The sequence below is a fragment of the Doryrhamphus excisus genome, linkage group LG20 (genome assembly GCF_037039965.1).
Source record: "Doryrhamphus excisus strain RoL-2023G ecotype Guam linkage group LG20, RoL_Dexc_Guam_v1.1, whole genome shotgun sequence".
Taxonomy (NCBI): domain Eukaryota; kingdom Metazoa; phylum Chordata; class Actinopteri; order Syngnathiformes; family Syngnathidae; genus Doryrhamphus; species Doryrhamphus excisus.
The window spans coordinates 4261418-4279112 of record NC_136376.1 but is presented as its reverse complement, the minus strand read 5'-3'; the positions used below and the strand labels follow the sequence as shown (position 1 = coordinate 4279112).

Genomic DNA, 17695 nt, shown 5'->3' with positions numbered 1-17695 from the left:
TTCCTCCCACATTCCAAAAACATGCTAGGTTAATTGGTGACTCCAAATTGTCCATAGGTATGAATGTGAGTGTGAATGGTTGCTTGTCTATATGTGCCCTGTGATTGGCTGGCCAACCAGTCCAAGGTGTACCCCGCCTCTCGCCCGAAGACAGCTGGGATAAGCGGCATAGAAGGTGGATGGATGGAAGTTGCGCATTATTCCTTGTTGTATGTTGTAATATTAACAGCAGTAGGCTTCTTTTTACACTTGCAAAACAGCTGCGACAGATTTTGGGGGTATTTTATTACAGAACAAGAAAAAAAAGCATCCTTTACATCCTTTACTGCATTCAAATAAATGTACCATTATACACATACACATACAAATAAAGTGCAATAACATTATTGTCAATTGTGCAGTATGCCCTATTTTGACCTCCATCTGTCTTTATAAACATAATACACATCATATATACATAATGTAGTCCAAGAAGCCCTGCTTATTAGTGCATTGGGCGTGTTTTGATCGCCGTAGCATGAAGTTGAAGTGACACTCAAATGTATCTGCCGCCATCTAGCGGTGTTTTGTAGTTACTGCATCATTTCGAATAAAGACATTACTGGCCTTCTCACGGAAATCAGAGATTAGAATAAAAATGTTTTAAATATATCATATAATAAAAAGCCTTAAAGATACAAATTATGCATATATTAACAATTTACACTAAGATGCATTATGAGTGTTTTTTATTTATTTTTTTATTATATTATTGTATTCGTTATTGCAACAAGTAAGCTTTGTTATATTCTAAGGGCTCCCTGCCTAAAAAGACTGCATCCTTTTATCTGTTTTTATATCTTTAGAATACACAGAAAGGAGAAAAACATGCAGTATTTGTTGATGGCTCATATAAGGATTGTGGAAGATGGCCAACATTTTTTTTAAAGTGCATTTTTCCTTCAAAAAATTGTGAGCTCATCCCCCCTGTTGCTCGTTCCCGTACACAAAGCTGACGTATATGACGGATGTTTCCGGTAGTTTAGGCAGACGCAGGTCGGGGAAGGGGAGCGTCCCGTCGCTGTCGATGTGCGTCTGGACCGTATAGACTTTGACGGGTGCGCCTCCCTGCAGCACGGAGCTGTGTATGATTCCCAGCCGGGCCTGCTCTTGGTACGCTGCCCCCTGCTCCCTGCCCAGGTAGATGTCCTGGACCTGGGGAGCGGGGACCGCCGCTTCCAAGCGGGGGTCCTGGCTCAGGTGTGCATTTGTGTATCTGTTTGTGTCAAAATGGAGGTCATTGTCGCTGTCGGTGTCCATGTTTGGGAAAGTGATGACGCTCAGCCGCTCCAGGTGCTGCACAGCAAAGTGTCCCTCCTGAAGGGGGGTTCCTCTGTCCCTGGGGGCCCCCGGACCACAGTACATCAACGTGAGGTGCCTCACTTCTGAATTGTTGAGCAGGCGAGCCGTGTTCCAAGGTGACGTATACCAAACAATCAAGTGCTTCATGCTGAAAACGGGCGAGGACGGCGATTGCGGGCGATGCGACGCCGTGAGCGAGATGTCTTTGCATCGGCAGTCGGTGAGCGACGCCACGCTGCAGGGTTTGGGCTCCTGGCTGCACGAGTAGCAGAAGAAGCTGTTGTGGGTCACGTAGGCCAGACGCATGTCGGAACGCTGGAGGGCCGCCGACACCCACAGCAGGACGCAGAGTAGGGGGGCGGGCGGGGCAAGGGACGGCATCACTGCTGGGGACAGGGATCGGCGGCCATCTTGACTGGTAGTCGTTTTTCACAGGATGCCTGAAACATGAAGATGAATCCAACAAAAGAACTCATTTAGTAGACAGTAGAATATGACGTATACAGTAATTAGTTTTCTATATGCTTAACTTCTTTTTACACTTGACAATTGAGAATAAGGCGAACATGTGAGTCATAACAAAAGTTATATCATGGGACTTTACACATGAAGGTCACACTTAGAAATGAAAACGGAGACAACGGAGGCAAAAAAAAATGCCTCCTGGAGAAACCCAGACTAAGTGGGGCAGCCATCTGTCTCGTGCGGTTGGGTTGAGACAGAAAAGTAGAGTCAAGGGTGGATGGTAGATGAAGCCAAAAAGGAGGATCTTTTCCCATTCATTTTCTTCCACTTATCCTCACGAGGGTCGCTTGGGGATGCTGGAGCCTATCCCAGCTGTCTTCGGGCAAGAGGTGGGGTACACCCTGGACTGGTGGCCAGCCAATCCCAGGGCACATATAGACAAACAACCATTCACACTCACATTCATACCTATGGACAATTTGGAGTCGCCAATTAACCTAGCATGTTTTTGGAATGTGGGAGGAAACCGGAGTACCCGGAGAAAACCCACGCATGCACGGGGAGAACATGCAAACTCCACACAGGGATGGCCGAGGGCGGAATCGAACTCTGGTCTCATAAAGATGATGAAGATTCTTAATATTTTGACACTTTATTTCTTTCATTTTCTACCGCTTATCCTCACTCGGATCGTGGGTATGCTGGAGCCTATCCCAGATGACTGCTACACCCTGGACTGGTGGCCAGCCAATCACAGGGCACATATAGACAAACAACCATTCACACTCACATTCATACCTATGGAAAATTTGGAGTCGCCAATTAACTAACATTCCATGTTTTTGGAATGTGGAAGGAAACCGGAGTACACGGAGAACATGCAAACTCCACACAGAGATGGCCGAGGGTGGGATTGAACTCGGGTCTCCTAGCTGTGAGGTCTACGTACTAACCACTCGACCACCGTCACATTTCAAATAAAATGTGAACCAAAGGGCAATCAATATGGAGCCCCCCTCCCTCTTTTTAAACTACCATTTAACACGCACATCTACGCTTGACATGCACGTTTGATCGTCCCTTCACGAAGAAGCGAGGGAGGACAAACACAACAGATGGCGCAAGAAAGCAGACAAGCAAAAAGTTGGGTTCAATTCCAAAAGGATGACTGGGCACCCTCACAAATGAATCTTTCAAATGGTGGTTTGGGTGCTGCCAAGAACAGCTGCACACACAAAGTGCACGTCGAGGTGGGGGCTGGAGCACTTTTTTACCCGTCTTTTGGATAAACTTGTACATTTAAAACTTGCCTTTCATGTTTTAATGATTTTGTGAGTAAATATTGATGATGATGATGATGTATCAGCTCGTTCATAGAAGGAACATTCAAACTGTATCTATAAAATCATCCCGAGTGGGATGGTGTCTGCTTTGTTCATTTTGGCCTTCAAACAGCGGATGGCTGGGATTGGATGAGCGTGTCGTTAAGTCATTCCAAAATCTGGACATAATTGTTTTAAAATATACGTCTAAAGAGCACCGCTGTCTCTCGCTTACACAAAAAAAAATGAGATGTTCTCAGGCTGGTGTTGTACATTTAAGTTCACAGACAAGGCCAAAGAAGGAATGTAGTGGTCAACTGACTGCCTCTTTTGGATGTTTCAGCCAAACCGAGAAATTCTAACCCTTCAAGAGAGGTTTTCAAAGCGGAGTTTCCCACTGGAAGCAGCCAGTCTACAGGCAACAACAGTAAAATGTTACATTCCATCGCAATTCAAAGCAACCGTTCATATTTGCTAGTTTTATTTTATGATAAACAATAGGTCCGTTTTTTTAGTAATTACGGTTTATATATTTGTGTCGAGAATCTTACAAGACGTCAACAAGAATGAGTGGAGATCGGGAAGAGCTGGGTTCGATTCTCTGCCCTCCCACCCACCCACACACACACACACACACACACACACACACACACACACACATCCTCAAAACATGCATGTCCATAGGTATGAATGTGAGTGTGAATGGTTGTTTGTCTATATGTGCCCTGTGATTGGCTGGCCACCAGTGCAGGGTATACCCCGCCTCTCGTCCGAAGACAGCTGGGATAGGCTCCAGCATGCCCGCGGTAGATTAAGCGGTACAGAAAATGGATGGGTGGATGGATATTTGGTAATGGTAATGGTAATGGTTTAATTTCATTTGAACATGCATCAGATTACAATTGAATGCATCACATAATCAGTTCACAGTTCCACATGTCCAAAAGGAGTAGGAAGAAGCAAAGCTTATTAAATCCTACCCCTCCATCTGGTACTTTTACAATCAGTAACTGTTACATTTGTTCACTTCCTGCTTTCCTAATATATATTTTTTTAATTTATTTATTTTATTTTATAATTTTTATAATTTTCTTTATTATTTTGTAGTTCTTCCCTGAGACCATATTTCTCCTCTCTTGTAAGTATTGGATGACATTTTTAGCTAATTGGTTATTTTTAGCCTTATGCATTATTTTAGCTGTTTAAAGATGAACTATATCAGCAAGTTGAAGTATTTGTGATTTTTAGAAATAAGGAGTTAGTATGTTCTCTGTAGGTGGCATTATGAATTATCCTGACTGGCCTTTTTTGCAGTACATTTCGAGAGTGAAGATTTCTTTTACAGTTATTACCCCATATTTCCACACAATAAGTAAGATATGGTAGAACCAGTTGTGTAGAACCATTTGGGTAGATTTTGTGACGTAAGGCAATCAATGTTCTTTACTGTGCAAGCTTTTCATCCCATGACAAAAGTACCAGTGTTGTTTTATCAGATGTGTGGTCCGGACCAGAGTACCGAGGCCAAGCCCTGCGGTTTTTCTGTAGTAGATCACATCACACTTCCAGAAAGAATGATCTAACTAACACACAAAGGAGATGATTTCATGTGCTGCTGTTTCTTCTCTACTACTCAAAAACACACTCAAGAAGCAGTACGAAACCCAACTGGAACATTTTAACATTTCTTTCTGCTCTTTGACCACAAGACTGTAAGAGTCACACTACTTGAGTATCACGGAACACCCCGTAACCCTAAATATGCCAGCTGCAGAATCATCTAAGAGTAAATAGTTATAAAAAAAAAGTGTACACACTGTGTGTTTAGTTCATGTGCTATGTCCCATCGTGCCTTCATAAGTGTTGCTGCCTATTACATAACACAGATGCAGGAATGCAGTGAGGAATATACATCATCTTGTGTTTCCTTTCCACCCACTCCGGGTGTCAGCTGCTGGACAAACTTTAAGAAGTACTTCTGTGTGTGTAGTAGTAGTAGTATTTGTGTACGGTGTAGTGTACTCACCCAAGGTCGCCTCTGAGACAGCCGATATGCGAATGCGTCAGTTCCAAGCTGCATGGGAAGAAAATATCCCACATCCAGCTGACGTCAGGATGAGGGGGACGTATCCCACAGAGGAAGCTCTAATTCAAAGTACACTCACTCCATATGCTTACCATTTCATTAGGCACACCCGGCCATCTAATTTTGCTTCTGTGCCGAAACACTGAAAAGAACGATTTACTGTTGTCCTATACTCATAACACTCATAAGCATTTGTAAGATACTGTATGTCCAGACTATATTACAAAAAAATTTAAATTTTAATATTTTATTTTTTGTGTGTTTGACACACTTTTTTTACACTTTTTATCTGATTTTTTCTTACTTACTTTTTCCTTTTTTAATTTTCAAAATGACTAACCTGCCTCCAGTTGTTTGCTATGGCCTGCAACATATAATCAAAAATGTGGGTGCCTTGCTTTTTCCTTATATTGATATTTTTAATATATTTTACATTTTTAAGTTTTATTTTGAGTGTTTATACAATGTTTCAGTTTTTCCCAAGCAACACTTTATCGTCGATTTCTACATTTCACGCTGAAAATGAAATTATGCACAATTTTAAAAGAATGTTGACAAAACACACTATATTAATACTATTACGTTGAATAGAAAGTTGTTTATTTATTTGTTTTCTGCCGGTAGTTTCCAGGTGGCTTTCATAAAAAAAGGACATTTCTAAATAGTATGACAGTAGGCTACATAGGATTTGCGTTTAATGGAAGATAGAGTATAAAATTTTATTATACTTAGTGCTGTATTGTCTCCTCCTTACTCTGTAGTCTACATATTTAATATCGACGTCAATTTAATGGTAATATAAAATAGAATCTATAGCTTGATTATATGGGTGTTTTTATTTCCGATGGTCATTGAAGGCAACAGCGGAAGTGGGATCCATGTTGGAGTTGGCGGCTCGCACAGGGAACTTGCTACTCTTTGGGCGTAAACTGCAGCGTCCTTAGTGAGGTTTCGTTGCGGTCATGGGTCAGGCACGTTTGAAGACTTTTCTGGGCGTTTTCATCGTCTTAGACATGGCGGTGGCACAAGGTAAGAAGAGGAAAAGCAGCGTTGATAGGGAATCTATCATTCCCGACAGGCACTCGACCAAGACACCTCTTAATTTAAGCTAACATTAGCGTGATTTGACATAAAGGTTTGCTTAAGAGTGTATTCACGGTGTGAATTCCCTGCGTTTATAATATATATATTGTATTTTTATGTTCCCAATTTGACATGAGTAGGTCGGTAATTCACGTCGAAAGTTGGTGGTGTTAATCGTGTACTGTGCAGCATGGACGTTGAGATAACGAATTGTATTAATTGTGCGGATGTTCAGATGCATGCTGCTGTATCATTCGACATTACACACGCACACACCGCTGTCCGAATAAACCCACATTGCAAGCTTTGAAACTTGAAATTTTTCTCAAATCATTTCCTCTTTGCTGTTTTCAGTCTTACTCAAGACTTGAGGCACATTGCATTCTTCAAAATGCAATGTCATGCCATGTCGTAGGCCTGTGCATGTGGAGGTTTATTTGTATAGTAGTATGCTATGGCTTATTTGTTTTGGACATGAAACAAAGGTCAACGACAAACGTGTTCCGTTCCTACTAATTCCTACCTTATACCTAAATGAACACTTATGTTACTTACACTCTATGCAACAAATGAAGGGCATATTAAATACAGTTATTAAAAAGGTAAAGTCCAAGAATGAAATGCAAATAATGGGATTGGGTTACTGTGATGCAGCTTTTTTCCTCTTTGCACATCACATTTCTGCAAATTGCAGACCTTAACTGGGGGTTTCAATACAATGAATACATGCACAAAAAGAGTCAATGCAAAATGTATGCAGGAAAACATGGTAGGGCTGTATTAATGGAAGTATATTCCCTACCCAGCCATAATAAACGCTGACCTGGGGATTTCCACAGTGTCCCTCTCAATTTACTTCCACTTTGTTTCCACCTGTAGCCTACTGCAGTGCTTCTTCTTGAGAATCAAAAGCCTCGTTTATAAAATTTCAACACAGTCAATGTATTTTTAGTAAAAATGAGCCACACTGTTGTAATGTAAACCAACACAAGGAAGTGAAAGTGGCGTTGTGGGAGACTAGCAGACTAGCCACGTTGGTGCGGTGAGCGACTCGTGATTCTAGCTGTGTTATCATCTTGACGACTCTCATGTTGACGTTTTTTTTTTTTTTTTGGCTTGGGTGTGTACAAGACGAAAACAAAGTGATACCGATGGACTGCACGGGCATGATAAGACTTGTTCAGTTGCTAAAACAAATAATCTAATGTGCTTATTATGACATCACCATGCTCAGAATTTTTTTAACGAGAGAAAACAAGTCAGCATTAGCCAGCTAACAATGCACGTCATAGGACGTACCTGTGAGTAATAGGTATTAGGCAACCCCCCCCTCCACACACACACAAATGTGCAGTAAGTGGGACATTGTCCAATCACGGTTGGAAGGATGTTCCGAAAGTAGATTAGAATAGATTCAACTATTGTTATTGCTCACGTCACTGGTACAGGTACTGGTACAACAAAATGCAGTTAGCATCCAACCAGAAGTGCAAATTTATAAATACCTTATTAGTAAATAAATGAAGAACTAGAATAGAGCTGTAAATGGACAGATAGTATATGTACAAACTATAACAGGCTATGACTATGACACAGTGTGGATATATACAGGGATATAAATGACTATAATATGGCTATTGCAGATTATACAGATTATAAACAGTATGCACAGTATGAATGTGACAAGACATAATAACAGTAATATGTACAGTAGTACAATGACGTGACTATGTTACAGTGTGGATATATACAGGGATATAAATGACTATAGTATGGCTATTGCAAATTATACATATAATAAACAGTATGAATGTGACAAGTTATAATAACAAGAAAGTACTTTTATTGAATGGACAGAAATATTAGTCCAAAGATTATTTTCTTGTGTGAAATCTCAACATCTCCCCTGGATTCACTGACAATATTCACTGCCATAAAATGCTGGCTGAAATGTGACTGACGAGGAGGGACTGGGAATGATCAGAATGTTCTTGGAAGCGTCTCCGTCACTTGAAGAGTTGTCTGGAAGAGCCTGGATCGTAATTCAGATTTTGGTGCCTTAGATGTTTTGTTGTGTAGTTTGATGGATGGCTGGACGGTATCTGCGTTGCAACCACAAATAAGTGAGTGAGAACTTCTATCCCTGCAGTGGCGCCACCTAGCAACGTGACGCTGCACTGCGGCAACCTGCAGAACAAATTGGTTTGGAGCTATGACCACCCGCCTCCAGGACTCCGATACAGGGTGGATGTCGGCCAGATGTCGGACACAAATGGGTTAGTGTGTTCCGTGTTTTTTTTTGTGTGTGTTAATTGTCAAATTGCATAATTGGCCGTGATGCATTCGAGGTAAATGTTTTTTATCCTGCTCAGTAGTTTTTCTGTTCTGACTCCCCAGAGCCATCGATCCACTGTGGGTGGAACCTCCCAACCTCCAAGCTGACGTGTCCTTTCTCTCGGACCCAAGCAATGATTACCTCTTGACCGTGACCGCCGTCCTCGGGGAGGACCAGTCCGATCCCGCCCCAGCCGACGGCATCATCTTCAGCTACTACATGGACTCACCGGCGACCCAACGATGTGAGCTGAAAGAACTCTCTAGTTACTCTTCACAGGAAGTTTAATCAGTCCGCTTTGTTTCCAGGTTCTTTGGACCTTCCACCTGTGACCGTGTTGGAACAACAGGATCACACCATCCTGCTCAGCTTTGAGCATCCGTGGCTCTTTTACCACCAGAGACTTCCTCCCGCTTTGCGCTCCAGAAGCAGAAGGAAGAGGAGACACGAGCAGCCCGACAATCCTCTTCCTGTCTTCAAATACGACGTCACCGTCAACGAGGTGGGCCCGGCACCCCCGTGTGGCCACATCATGGTACTGTTTAACCAGCTTTACTCATTCTTGCCTGCCTGTTCTCTTTTATATTGTGTAGAAGCAGTTTGCCGACCTGAGCTGCTCGCTGCAAGTGTGCGAGCGGAAGCTTCCTGTGGACATCGCCCAGCAGAAGCACTGTGTGACCATCATGGGGGAGCTGGAGAAAATTAGCGTTCATGGGACGCAGGACTACTGCGCCCATCCTTTGGCGGGAAACAGTTGAGTGAGACTAAATCATCATCAGCACTTCTTGGAATGTATTTTGTTGGAATGTTTGTTTTTTTTTTCCTCCAATAAAAACAACTTGAAAGGCGTAAAACTCCCCAAAATATAACTCATGCTTGATATGTATACATATGATGTAGATTTTAAAGATATATACACATAAATACATAAGGAGGTTCTAAGACAGGCTTCAGAATGCAAAAGCAAGAATTGGGAGTGGTAAAAAAAATGAGTATTCATTGCAAATAAGTGTTAAAGTTAGGCTGATCAAAAGTTTAAGACCCCCGAACCCGCCCCCCCCCCCCGTCTAAAATCGGAAGAAAATGTCCCAAAATGGGCTCAGTAAAAAATAGCTGCGCCATTCTGGTGAATCAGCTGAAAAGATATGCTTGATGAGGCTGGAGGCTGGTGGGAATGTTGCTCCAGGCGGTGAAGATGGCGTCACAGAGAGCGCCTACTGTCTGGAACTGATGTCCGTTTATAAAACCCCTGCAACTGCCGTTTGACGCCCCTGCACAACCTGAAGCTCCATTGTTCTATTGAAGCATCATGATGGTGCCCTCTCTGTTGTCCCTTGTGGAAAACACCGGTCATGTTGAAGATCCCAAGAAACTTTGTTCCACCTTTCAATGTCCCATGTTTGTGTTGTCATGCAAATTCCAAACAGGAAGTTTTGTGGTGCTGAAAGACCAGACCAGGTCTTTGAAGGCCTTGAAGCTCTGCTTAGAACCTCCTTAAGTCCCAACAGTGCTAAATCATTATTTGTCATCAGGGTTAAACAGCATTTTATGTGTTTATTCTTTTCCACAGATGTAGTGGTTGTGTCAGTGTTGGTGTCTCTGCTGGTCCTGGCTGGAGTTTCTATCCTCCTCTTCATGTACTTCAGAAAACGCACCAAAGCCACATTCGCTCCACCAACCTCCCTGGTGCGTTCATTGACTTGTTCATTCATTGTTTTGTTTTGTTTTCCTTTCCTCGTCTACCCTAAATGGCAACACCTCGGCTCTCTTTGTATCCCACAGGATTTCACAGACACCCCCCACTCGTGCACCATGAGGCTTGTCCAGGATACGCCTGACGTGCCCGAGACGGGGTTCTCCTCAACCTCTGTGCAGGATGAAGCACCGCCTGACAACCCCATTGCCGAGCAACATAGCCTCCATCACGAGGATGGTGATGGAGATGCTGCGGCGGCGGCGGAGGAGGAACAGGAGCAGGAAGAGGGTGGTTACATGGGCGGGGACATCTTGGAGGAAGACGTGGAAGAGTCAGAGAGCGCTTATGAGCAACGATGAGACATGCGGCCTGAAGAAGAAGAAGCCCCAAAGTGCGACTGGCTGGAGTTTAACCGTCGTAGGTAAAATGTTTAGCATTACTCTATCCTAATTTACACCAGTAACATCCTGCTCTCCTTTGCTTTAAATAGATCGAAATAGTTACTGTTGGTGTGTTAAGACTGTCATATTTCCTTTATCTGCTCAAATTATTTTTTTTGCCCACACCGTGGTTTGATGTGGGAACAAATATTGAGCGGAAACAGAGAAAGAATGGACAGGCATAGCCGAGGACGGCTATTTGAGGGGCTTGTGTCAACATGACCGTGACTGAAAATGAGAACAGATGTACAGTAATTAGCATTAGCAGCGCGCTACCTCGCCAACGGTTAAGAGCTTCAGCACATCACTAAAAACATTATACATTATAGCAATGCACTCAAACGTATTTATTATGTATATCGTGTCAAACTAAGACAGGAGCAACATGAAATGAAAAGCACTAATTGAATACAGACCCACTTTCCACCAGTACCAGCCTGGACTGTTCAATATTGGCATTAGCACTCGGTAAGGTCATCAAATGTTCCCTCTATGTCTTCCCCGCATACTAGCAGCTGTTGGGGCCAAATATGATGCAAAAGTATACTAGTATGGTAGAAATTTAGATGGTGCGTTCAAGGACCAGCGGGACAAGTCACCCTTAAAAGTGCAGAAACTCTGGGATTTTTAGCTGTATATATATTTTTGGAATCAGTGTCCCATATTTCCAAAGTGACATAAATTTGATGTAGTTATTTTGAGGTTTTTGTACACGGTATTGAATTGTTCAGCGTCTTAAGCTGTGCACCTACCGTCCATGTGAATCGAATAGTTTAGCACAAACGTTTACATCCCTGCTTGGTGATAAAAACATCTATCTGCGATTAATTGCAATAAAATACGAGTTAACAGTGGATAAATGTGATTAATTGATGAAATATGTGCAAAATATAAAGAGGCCCAGACATCGATTCTTCCTCCCACAAAGATAAAAGGCACCGCCGCTTGCCTTGTTGTGCTTTATTCGCATTAAGATGCGAATCCTAGCGTGGCCACTAGATGGCAGTGTTTCTCTTCATGTTCTTCACCTTTGCTTGATAGCTCTGAATAGTCATTCAGAGCGCTCTTGTGTAGGTGAACCACTACACCACCATGGCTGAGTTTATTTCTTTACCTTCTATTCTGTGGTCTATTTCCAAGCCAAGGCCCGCTGCTGTGTTGGTGTGTACAAGTGTGTACAAGTTCTCTAAGCGCATTTTGTGCATTTTGTGTGAATTGAAGTGAGGAAAGGACAGAAGATGCGTCAGAGCCTGCAGGGGGGGGGGTAACGTTTTTGCCTCCAAAGTCCATTTAAAGCGGACCGTCTCCATGTGACCTGGTCCAAAACCTGAGTGTGCTGGTCAGGAGGCGCTTGGTTTTTATTTGCACGTATAATGTTGCACCTTAATGTGACTTTAGCATCTTGACGGTGATGCACTGGACTACTATTGTTATTACTGTCACTTCCCTCGTGCTGTAGTTAACCCCGTCCCCAAATGAAAAGACACTTTAATCAATACTATCTTGATTTAAATTTTTTTTTTTTTAAGAATTCCACTATCTGTTGTCTTTAAAAGACAGAAAATGCACTTTTGTATGTTACTCTACTAATTGTAAAGTGGAACCCAAATGTTGTGAACGTTGTACAATTTGAGTTCACCCCAAGTCTTTTGCAAGTTGGGGATACACAACATCATCAACAGCCAATCAAATTGGAGCGTCACCTTTTCATTTCAGTCTTTTATGATCATGATGATAACCATAGAACCAGAAATGGCACTCAGTTCCATATGAGCATTGTATTGTATTACAGTACAGTAATACAGCAAGTTGCAAGTTATGTCTGCCATGTTTAAATGTCTTTTACAATCACATGGTCTTCCATACTCCATACAGTTTTGTTTTTTTTTTATTAAAGTCAATGTCAGAAATACATCAGTGGTGGTGTTGGTTTGTTTTTTGGAAATTCTCTCAGAAGGAGGCTGTAAAAATGAGCACTTTTTGTCAGCAGGCAACTCAACGATTAGTAGTATATACAGCATGGGTGCAATTAAACTGGCAAGGGGGATAACATCAAATTAAAACTGCAAGCAGTGATGAGCGTCTGACAAAAAACGTAAGGGGGGGTTTATCGTTTTTTTCAGTTTTTTTCAACTTTCTTCTAATGCACTTTTCTGGTCAAAAACACAGTGGAAACCTCACACACACTCAACAGGGGCCCCAGAAGCACCCAAAAATGCCATAAAATGCAGGAGTTTGAATTTTGTGATTTTTGACAAAAAACGTAAGGGGGGGTGTATCGTTTTTTTCAGTTTTTTCAACTTGCTTCTAATGCACTTTTCTGGTCAAAAACACAGTGGAATAGCGATAAATTTCAAACATTAAAAAGATCTACCAGACAAAGTTGTGTGTGTGTGTGTGTGTGCATATTTCTCATATTTAGACTTTATTACCGTCAGCTGCTCATTGCTCACTGCTGCCCCCGTGTGGCCACAAATATATACGCTGCATGTGCTGCCTTTTGACTGAGTGCATCAGTTAAAGAACAAAACGGAGAAAAAAAAACAGACAATCTGATGATTTACTATGAAATGCAAGTCCACCTGAAAAGGGAAGACAATCTCAATCTGGTTTTATTTCGCCCGCGGCAGAAGAAGTGTGAAGTTGATGACATTTAAAGTCTTCCCCGGGAACCAAATAGAGAAACCGTTTCTTTGTCATGTGTGTGTGTGCGGTGTTTTGCATGTAGATGCTCGCCGGGATATTTCCTTCCCCCCTTGAATGCAGCGTGAGCGGAAGTGGGGAAAGATAGTTTGTTAGGCCTTCCAGTAATACGTCTTTACTCTCCATAGAAACATCCATATGTGGAGAATGTGTGGAGAAGTCGATACCGATGCCGATATGATATCGGGCCTTTTCTGCTTTGTCATTGTTTTGTCATTGTCATGTGCACAGTGTACACACAAATGGACTTCTGTAAAAGGATGTTGTCACTGTTCCGTAAGAAAAAAAAGGGGGAAGTTGGCTACCCGTTAAAGGTTGGTGGTCGGCGCCCTTGTGGCTCCAGAGAGTCCAAAATGAGGCGTGTGCTCGTCGGAGTCGTACTGATGGTGGACCTGCTGGCAGCCCAAGGTTCGTTCGCTTGTCTTCTCCTCCTCTGTGGCTAACATCGGTTTGTGTTCTAGCTGTCACGTGATTTGGTATCCGTGCCCGCAGTGTCAATCAGCCCTCCTGCGCAGGTGACGTTCGACTCCGTGGACTTTAACAACATTCTACGCTGGACAGCGTCCACCAACGACACTGATGTCCGCTACCACGTCCAGTGGAAGATGTGAGCACATAGTGTATCAGTAGTGGCATTATGTTGGCTTTCTATCGCCAAAACAAAATCAATATTATTTTTGAAGATTTATTTTTACGTGTTGAATGTGTCTCTTTTTTTTTAATGGAAGCCCGTTTCCGCCACTGGAAAAAATAAAATATCCCAACGTTAAATCGAAATTACGAGATACCAACTGCGCATGTGCAGCAGGTGCCGTCTTTTTCACAGTCGTCTTCGTCACTTGGCAAGATGTGAACAGACACACCCCTTTCGACGCCTCAAAATTCTCTCCAATGTGCGTTTGCTGGTACAATTCCCAGAAGAATTCACCAGCAAATGAAGTATTTCATAAAGCCACACTTAAAGTACTCCTCAATGTACTCACAATCCATGTCTGAAAAGGAGAGAAGAGCTGCTGCTGTGACTCTTCTACAAAGCTACCTCATTATTTCGACTTTTTATCTCATTATTATGATTTTGTATCTCATAATTTCCACTTTTTATCTCGTAATTCAGACTTTTTATTTCCTTATTTCGACTTTTTATCTAAACGGGCTTCCATACTTTTACTAGCTAAAATGACACCGGAAGTAGCAACAGACTTGAAAGTGTTGTGTTCGGACATAATTATTTGTTATTCATAATTACATATAACCCAGTACATACACTTGTCTTGAAATAGACACACTTATTACCTAATTGCTATTCACCATTGATTACTGCAGATACTGTGAATTATCAGAAATTCACATTATCGAATGAGTTAGGAAATCAATACAAGCTGTTTCCTCAATGCTTTTTGATCCTCATGGGCGGCCGTAGTCATAAATTGAGTTGCTGAGTTGCTCATAGCAACATGCTAGCGAACTAACGACGCGATTTAGATAATGTATATAAATAGTATTATATACATTTTCGATTCATTTAATGCACTAGTATTTGTGTGTCAACGTGTACATAAACTTTTGTGAAATGAGTTACATGTGCAGTAGTAAGAAGTGATTTGCATTGTAAATCACTGTACTGAGTTTTAACCCCCTCGGGCTGCCGTAGTCTAGTTCAACATAAGCTAGCTAGCGAAAAAGCGACGTAATTTAGCCAAGAAATAAATTGGTCAAAGTTGGAAATAGGAAATTCATGCACTATGATTTGTGGCATAAAGGTATCATCTAAACAAAAGAGGTTTGTGAGCGCTAAACGAGTGACTTTACTTCTACAGTTACATGACATTTACACCTGCTGCTGCAGTGAATTGTGGGACTTGTAGTATCATCGCTGTAGACATGACATGAACACAAGACCAGATAAGACAGTGGAAACAAACCTGAGAGTAAACCTGTGCTTTTCTACGACGAAGTAGAAAAAAACAATACAATAATAAACAATAATTTCCAAAAAAATAATTTAGAGAATAAAGTCACAAAGTTATGAGGAAAAAGTCATACATTTGCAAGAATAAAATCTCAAATTTTGGAGAATGAAGTTGTAATATTATAATAAGTATCAGAGGGCAAATAGAGCATAGGAAACTTTCCTCTCGCTTCAGGTTTACATTTATGACTTTTTTCTCATAAATTTACATCTTTATTCTCATTAATTTACAACTTTTTCCTTGTTAATTGGCAACTTTATTCTCATAATATTGCAAATTCTTTCTCGCAAAATGACAAATTTATTTGTGTGTAATAGTAAGGTTTTTGCCTTGTGAATTTATGACTTATTCTCATGATATTAGACTTTTTTTTCGTAAAGTTAGAACTTTATTCTGGAAATCTCCGCTCATTTTAATACTAACTCGTAACAGGCATTGCCTGAGACAGCTAAGAAAAGGTGGGACTTGCAGCATGTGATGTTTGGCCTCGGGCAAAGATAATAGAACAATTTCATGGTCATAACGTTTATTCCCGTAAATTTGCATATGTAAATATGCAAATACACATATAATATTACAAAATTGTAGATTTACGACTTTTTTTTGTAAATGTATGCCTTTATATTTTCTTTTCCCTAGCTATGGAGCTGGAGAGTGGAAGGACGTGGGCCACTGTCAGGGCATCCTGATGCACCACTGTGACGTCAGCAGCGTGACCTCTGAACTCCGGGAGTTTTACTACGCCAGACTGAGGGCGTCGTCGTCTTCCGGCAAGTCGGCGTGGGTCCTTTCGCCGAGATTCAACCCCCGATGGGACAGTGAGGGTCTTTCTATTTCCTCAACGTTCATGCAAATACAAGTTGTTGACATTTGAGCTGTTTTTATTTTGTTCTTTTCCTCTCCAGCCATAATAAGCTCACCGCTGTTGAGGTTGAACGCCACGGAGAAAGGGATTGTGGTCTGCGTGAGGACCCCCCAGCTTCTGGCCACGAAGATACAGAGTAGTCTGCTGTCCAGAAGCCTTCTCTACAAGATCTACCTCATCCAGCCCTCTGGCAAGGAGGTACGACTCCACTTACAACATCAAAATCAAGTGTTATGGACAATAAATATGAATAAAAATACATTTTATGACATTACAAAAAAAACAACATCCTGTATATTCTCTCTATTTCTTCTCAGGAGGTGTTTGAGGAGATGATTTGCTGCTCAGGCACGCTCCTTGTGACCAAAGTGAAACATAAGAGCAAATATTGCCTCCAGGTTCAGACGGTCAACCCCCTGCAACGCCGCAGCAGTGCTCGAGGGCCGCGGAAGTGCATCACCACGCTGTGATCGTGCTGCGGTGCACCCGGAACGCTATTTTTAGATACGTTTTAGTAACACGGCACACTTGATGTTGCTTTTCATGCTTATGCTTATGTTGTCTTTTTCCTCTCCTTAAAGTGACACTACATCGTATACAATATACACAAATGTTGTTTTTTTCTCAAATGTTACTATGACAATATGACAATGTATAATAATAATAATAATATGTTTTGTTTGGTGCATGCGTGACAAGCAACAATAAGGAGTCACATGATTATTGATGACAGTTTGTACTTTGGGTATCATACAAGGTGCTATATCATTCCATCCATCATCACGTCAGACAATTATGTTCTTTTTCTTCACTTCCTGTCTTGAATATGTTTTGTCATTAAACGTTTTTCACTTCCAGCGTTTGTCACCACGTTCATTTTTCAGTTTGGGGGAGAAAATAAGTAGAATATATAGAAAATGCAATTGTCCCTTGCAATGTTGTGGTTCGATTATGGCTTCCTCGCTATATCGCGTTTTTTTTAAATGAGCAAAACAAATATTTTAGCAAACTGGACTTATTCTTGGCCTAAATGGAACATTTTGAAGCATAAAAATGGCAAAATGATCTAAGTACATGGAAAAAAAATGTAAAAGAAGAAGCATTGTTAGTGTGAATGTAGTATTCTACATTGGCCACCAGGTGTCAGTAATAGTAGGAACTAAGTAGTACTCCTCACTAAACACATTGACTGTGACACTGCTCCAGTATGTCTGATGTAGCTTATTTAGCTTTACTACCATATTGGATAATAAAGTCTAAAATCATTAATAGTCACAATAAAGTATGTTGTCCAGAAAAAAAACAAGGCATGGCTAACTTGTGAGTCTTATCTTATTTTCTTAGATTATATCTACTATATTATATTAAATTATAGTGTAGCACAAATGT

At 41.4% G+C, this 17695-nt stretch overlaps 3 protein-coding genes across 3 annotated transcripts; 2 read left to right on the top strand and 1 right to left on the bottom strand.

Moving 5' to 3' along the window:
• Window positions 1–562: 562 nt before the first annotated feature.
• On the bottom strand, window positions 563–5165 carry LOC131108055 (uncharacterized). Its single transcript, XM_078787215.1, has 2 exons — window positions 5155–5165; window positions 563–1781 (listed from the first exon to the last, which is right to left on the bottom strand). Exon 2 carries the CDS (start codon window positions 1720–1722, stop codon window positions 958–960), a length of 765 nt encoding a protein of 254 aa, XP_078643341.1. The 5' UTR covers window positions 1723–1781; window positions 5155–5165; the 3' UTR covers window positions 563–957.
• Window positions 5166–6074: 909 nt separating this feature from the next.
• On the top strand, window positions 6075–13139 carry LOC131108242 (uncharacterized). The gene is made up of 7 exons (XM_058059126.2): window positions 6075–6243; window positions 8447–8573; window positions 8695–8876; window positions 8941–9134; window positions 9226–9385; window positions 10203–10318; window positions 10415–13139. Exons 1-7 carry the CDS (start codon window positions 6177–6179, stop codon window positions 10685–10687), a joined length of 1119 nt encoding a protein of 372 aa, XP_057915109.2. The 5' UTR covers window positions 6075–6176; the 3' UTR covers window positions 10688–13139.
• A 579-nt stretch (window positions 13140–13718) lies between these two features.
• il22ra2 (interleukin 22 receptor, alpha 2) lies at window positions 13719–17163 on the top strand. Its single transcript, XM_058058136.2, has 5 exons — window positions 13719–13879; window positions 13964–14078; window positions 16081–16259; window positions 16347–16504; window positions 16624–17163. The coding sequence occupies exons 1-5, from the start codon at window positions 13732–13734 to the stop codon at window positions 16774–16776; spliced, it is 753 nt and encodes a 250-aa protein (XP_057914119.2). The 5' UTR covers window positions 13719–13731; the 3' UTR covers window positions 16777–17163.
• The last annotated feature ends 532 nt before the right edge of the window (window positions 17164–17695 follow it).

Excerpts from the sequence above, each read along its gene's own strand:
- LOC131108055 (XM_078787215.1), bottom strand. The coding sequence starts at position 1,722 with ATGCCGTCCCTTGCCCCGCCCGCCCCCCTACTCTGCGTCCTGCTGTGG.
- LOC131108242 (XM_058059126.2), top strand. The coding sequence starts at position 6,177 with ATGGGTCAGGCACGTTTGAAGACTTTTCTGGGCGTTTTCATCGTCTTA. Across the intron at positions 9,135-9,225 it reads ACGACGTCACCGTCAACGAG|AAGCAGTTTGCCGACCTGAG; the intron begins GTGGGCCCGGCA and ends TATATTGTGTAG. Across the intron at positions 10,319-10,414 it reads TCGCTCCACCAACCTCCCTG|GATTTCACAGACACCCCCCA; the intron begins GTGCGTTCATTG and ends TGTATCCCACAG.
- il22ra2 (XM_058058136.2), top strand. The coding sequence starts at position 13,732 with ATGTTGTCACTGTTCCGTAAGAAAAAAAAGGGGGAAGTTGGCTACCCG. Across the intron at positions 14,079-16,080 it reads TACCACGTCCAGTGGAAGAT|CTATGGAGCTGGAGAGTGGA; the intron begins GTGAGCACATAG and ends TCTTTTCCCTAG. Across the intron at positions 16,505-16,623 it reads TCCAGCCCTCTGGCAAGGAG|GAGGTGTTTGAGGAGATGAT; the intron begins GTACGACTCCAC and ends ATTTCTTCTCAG.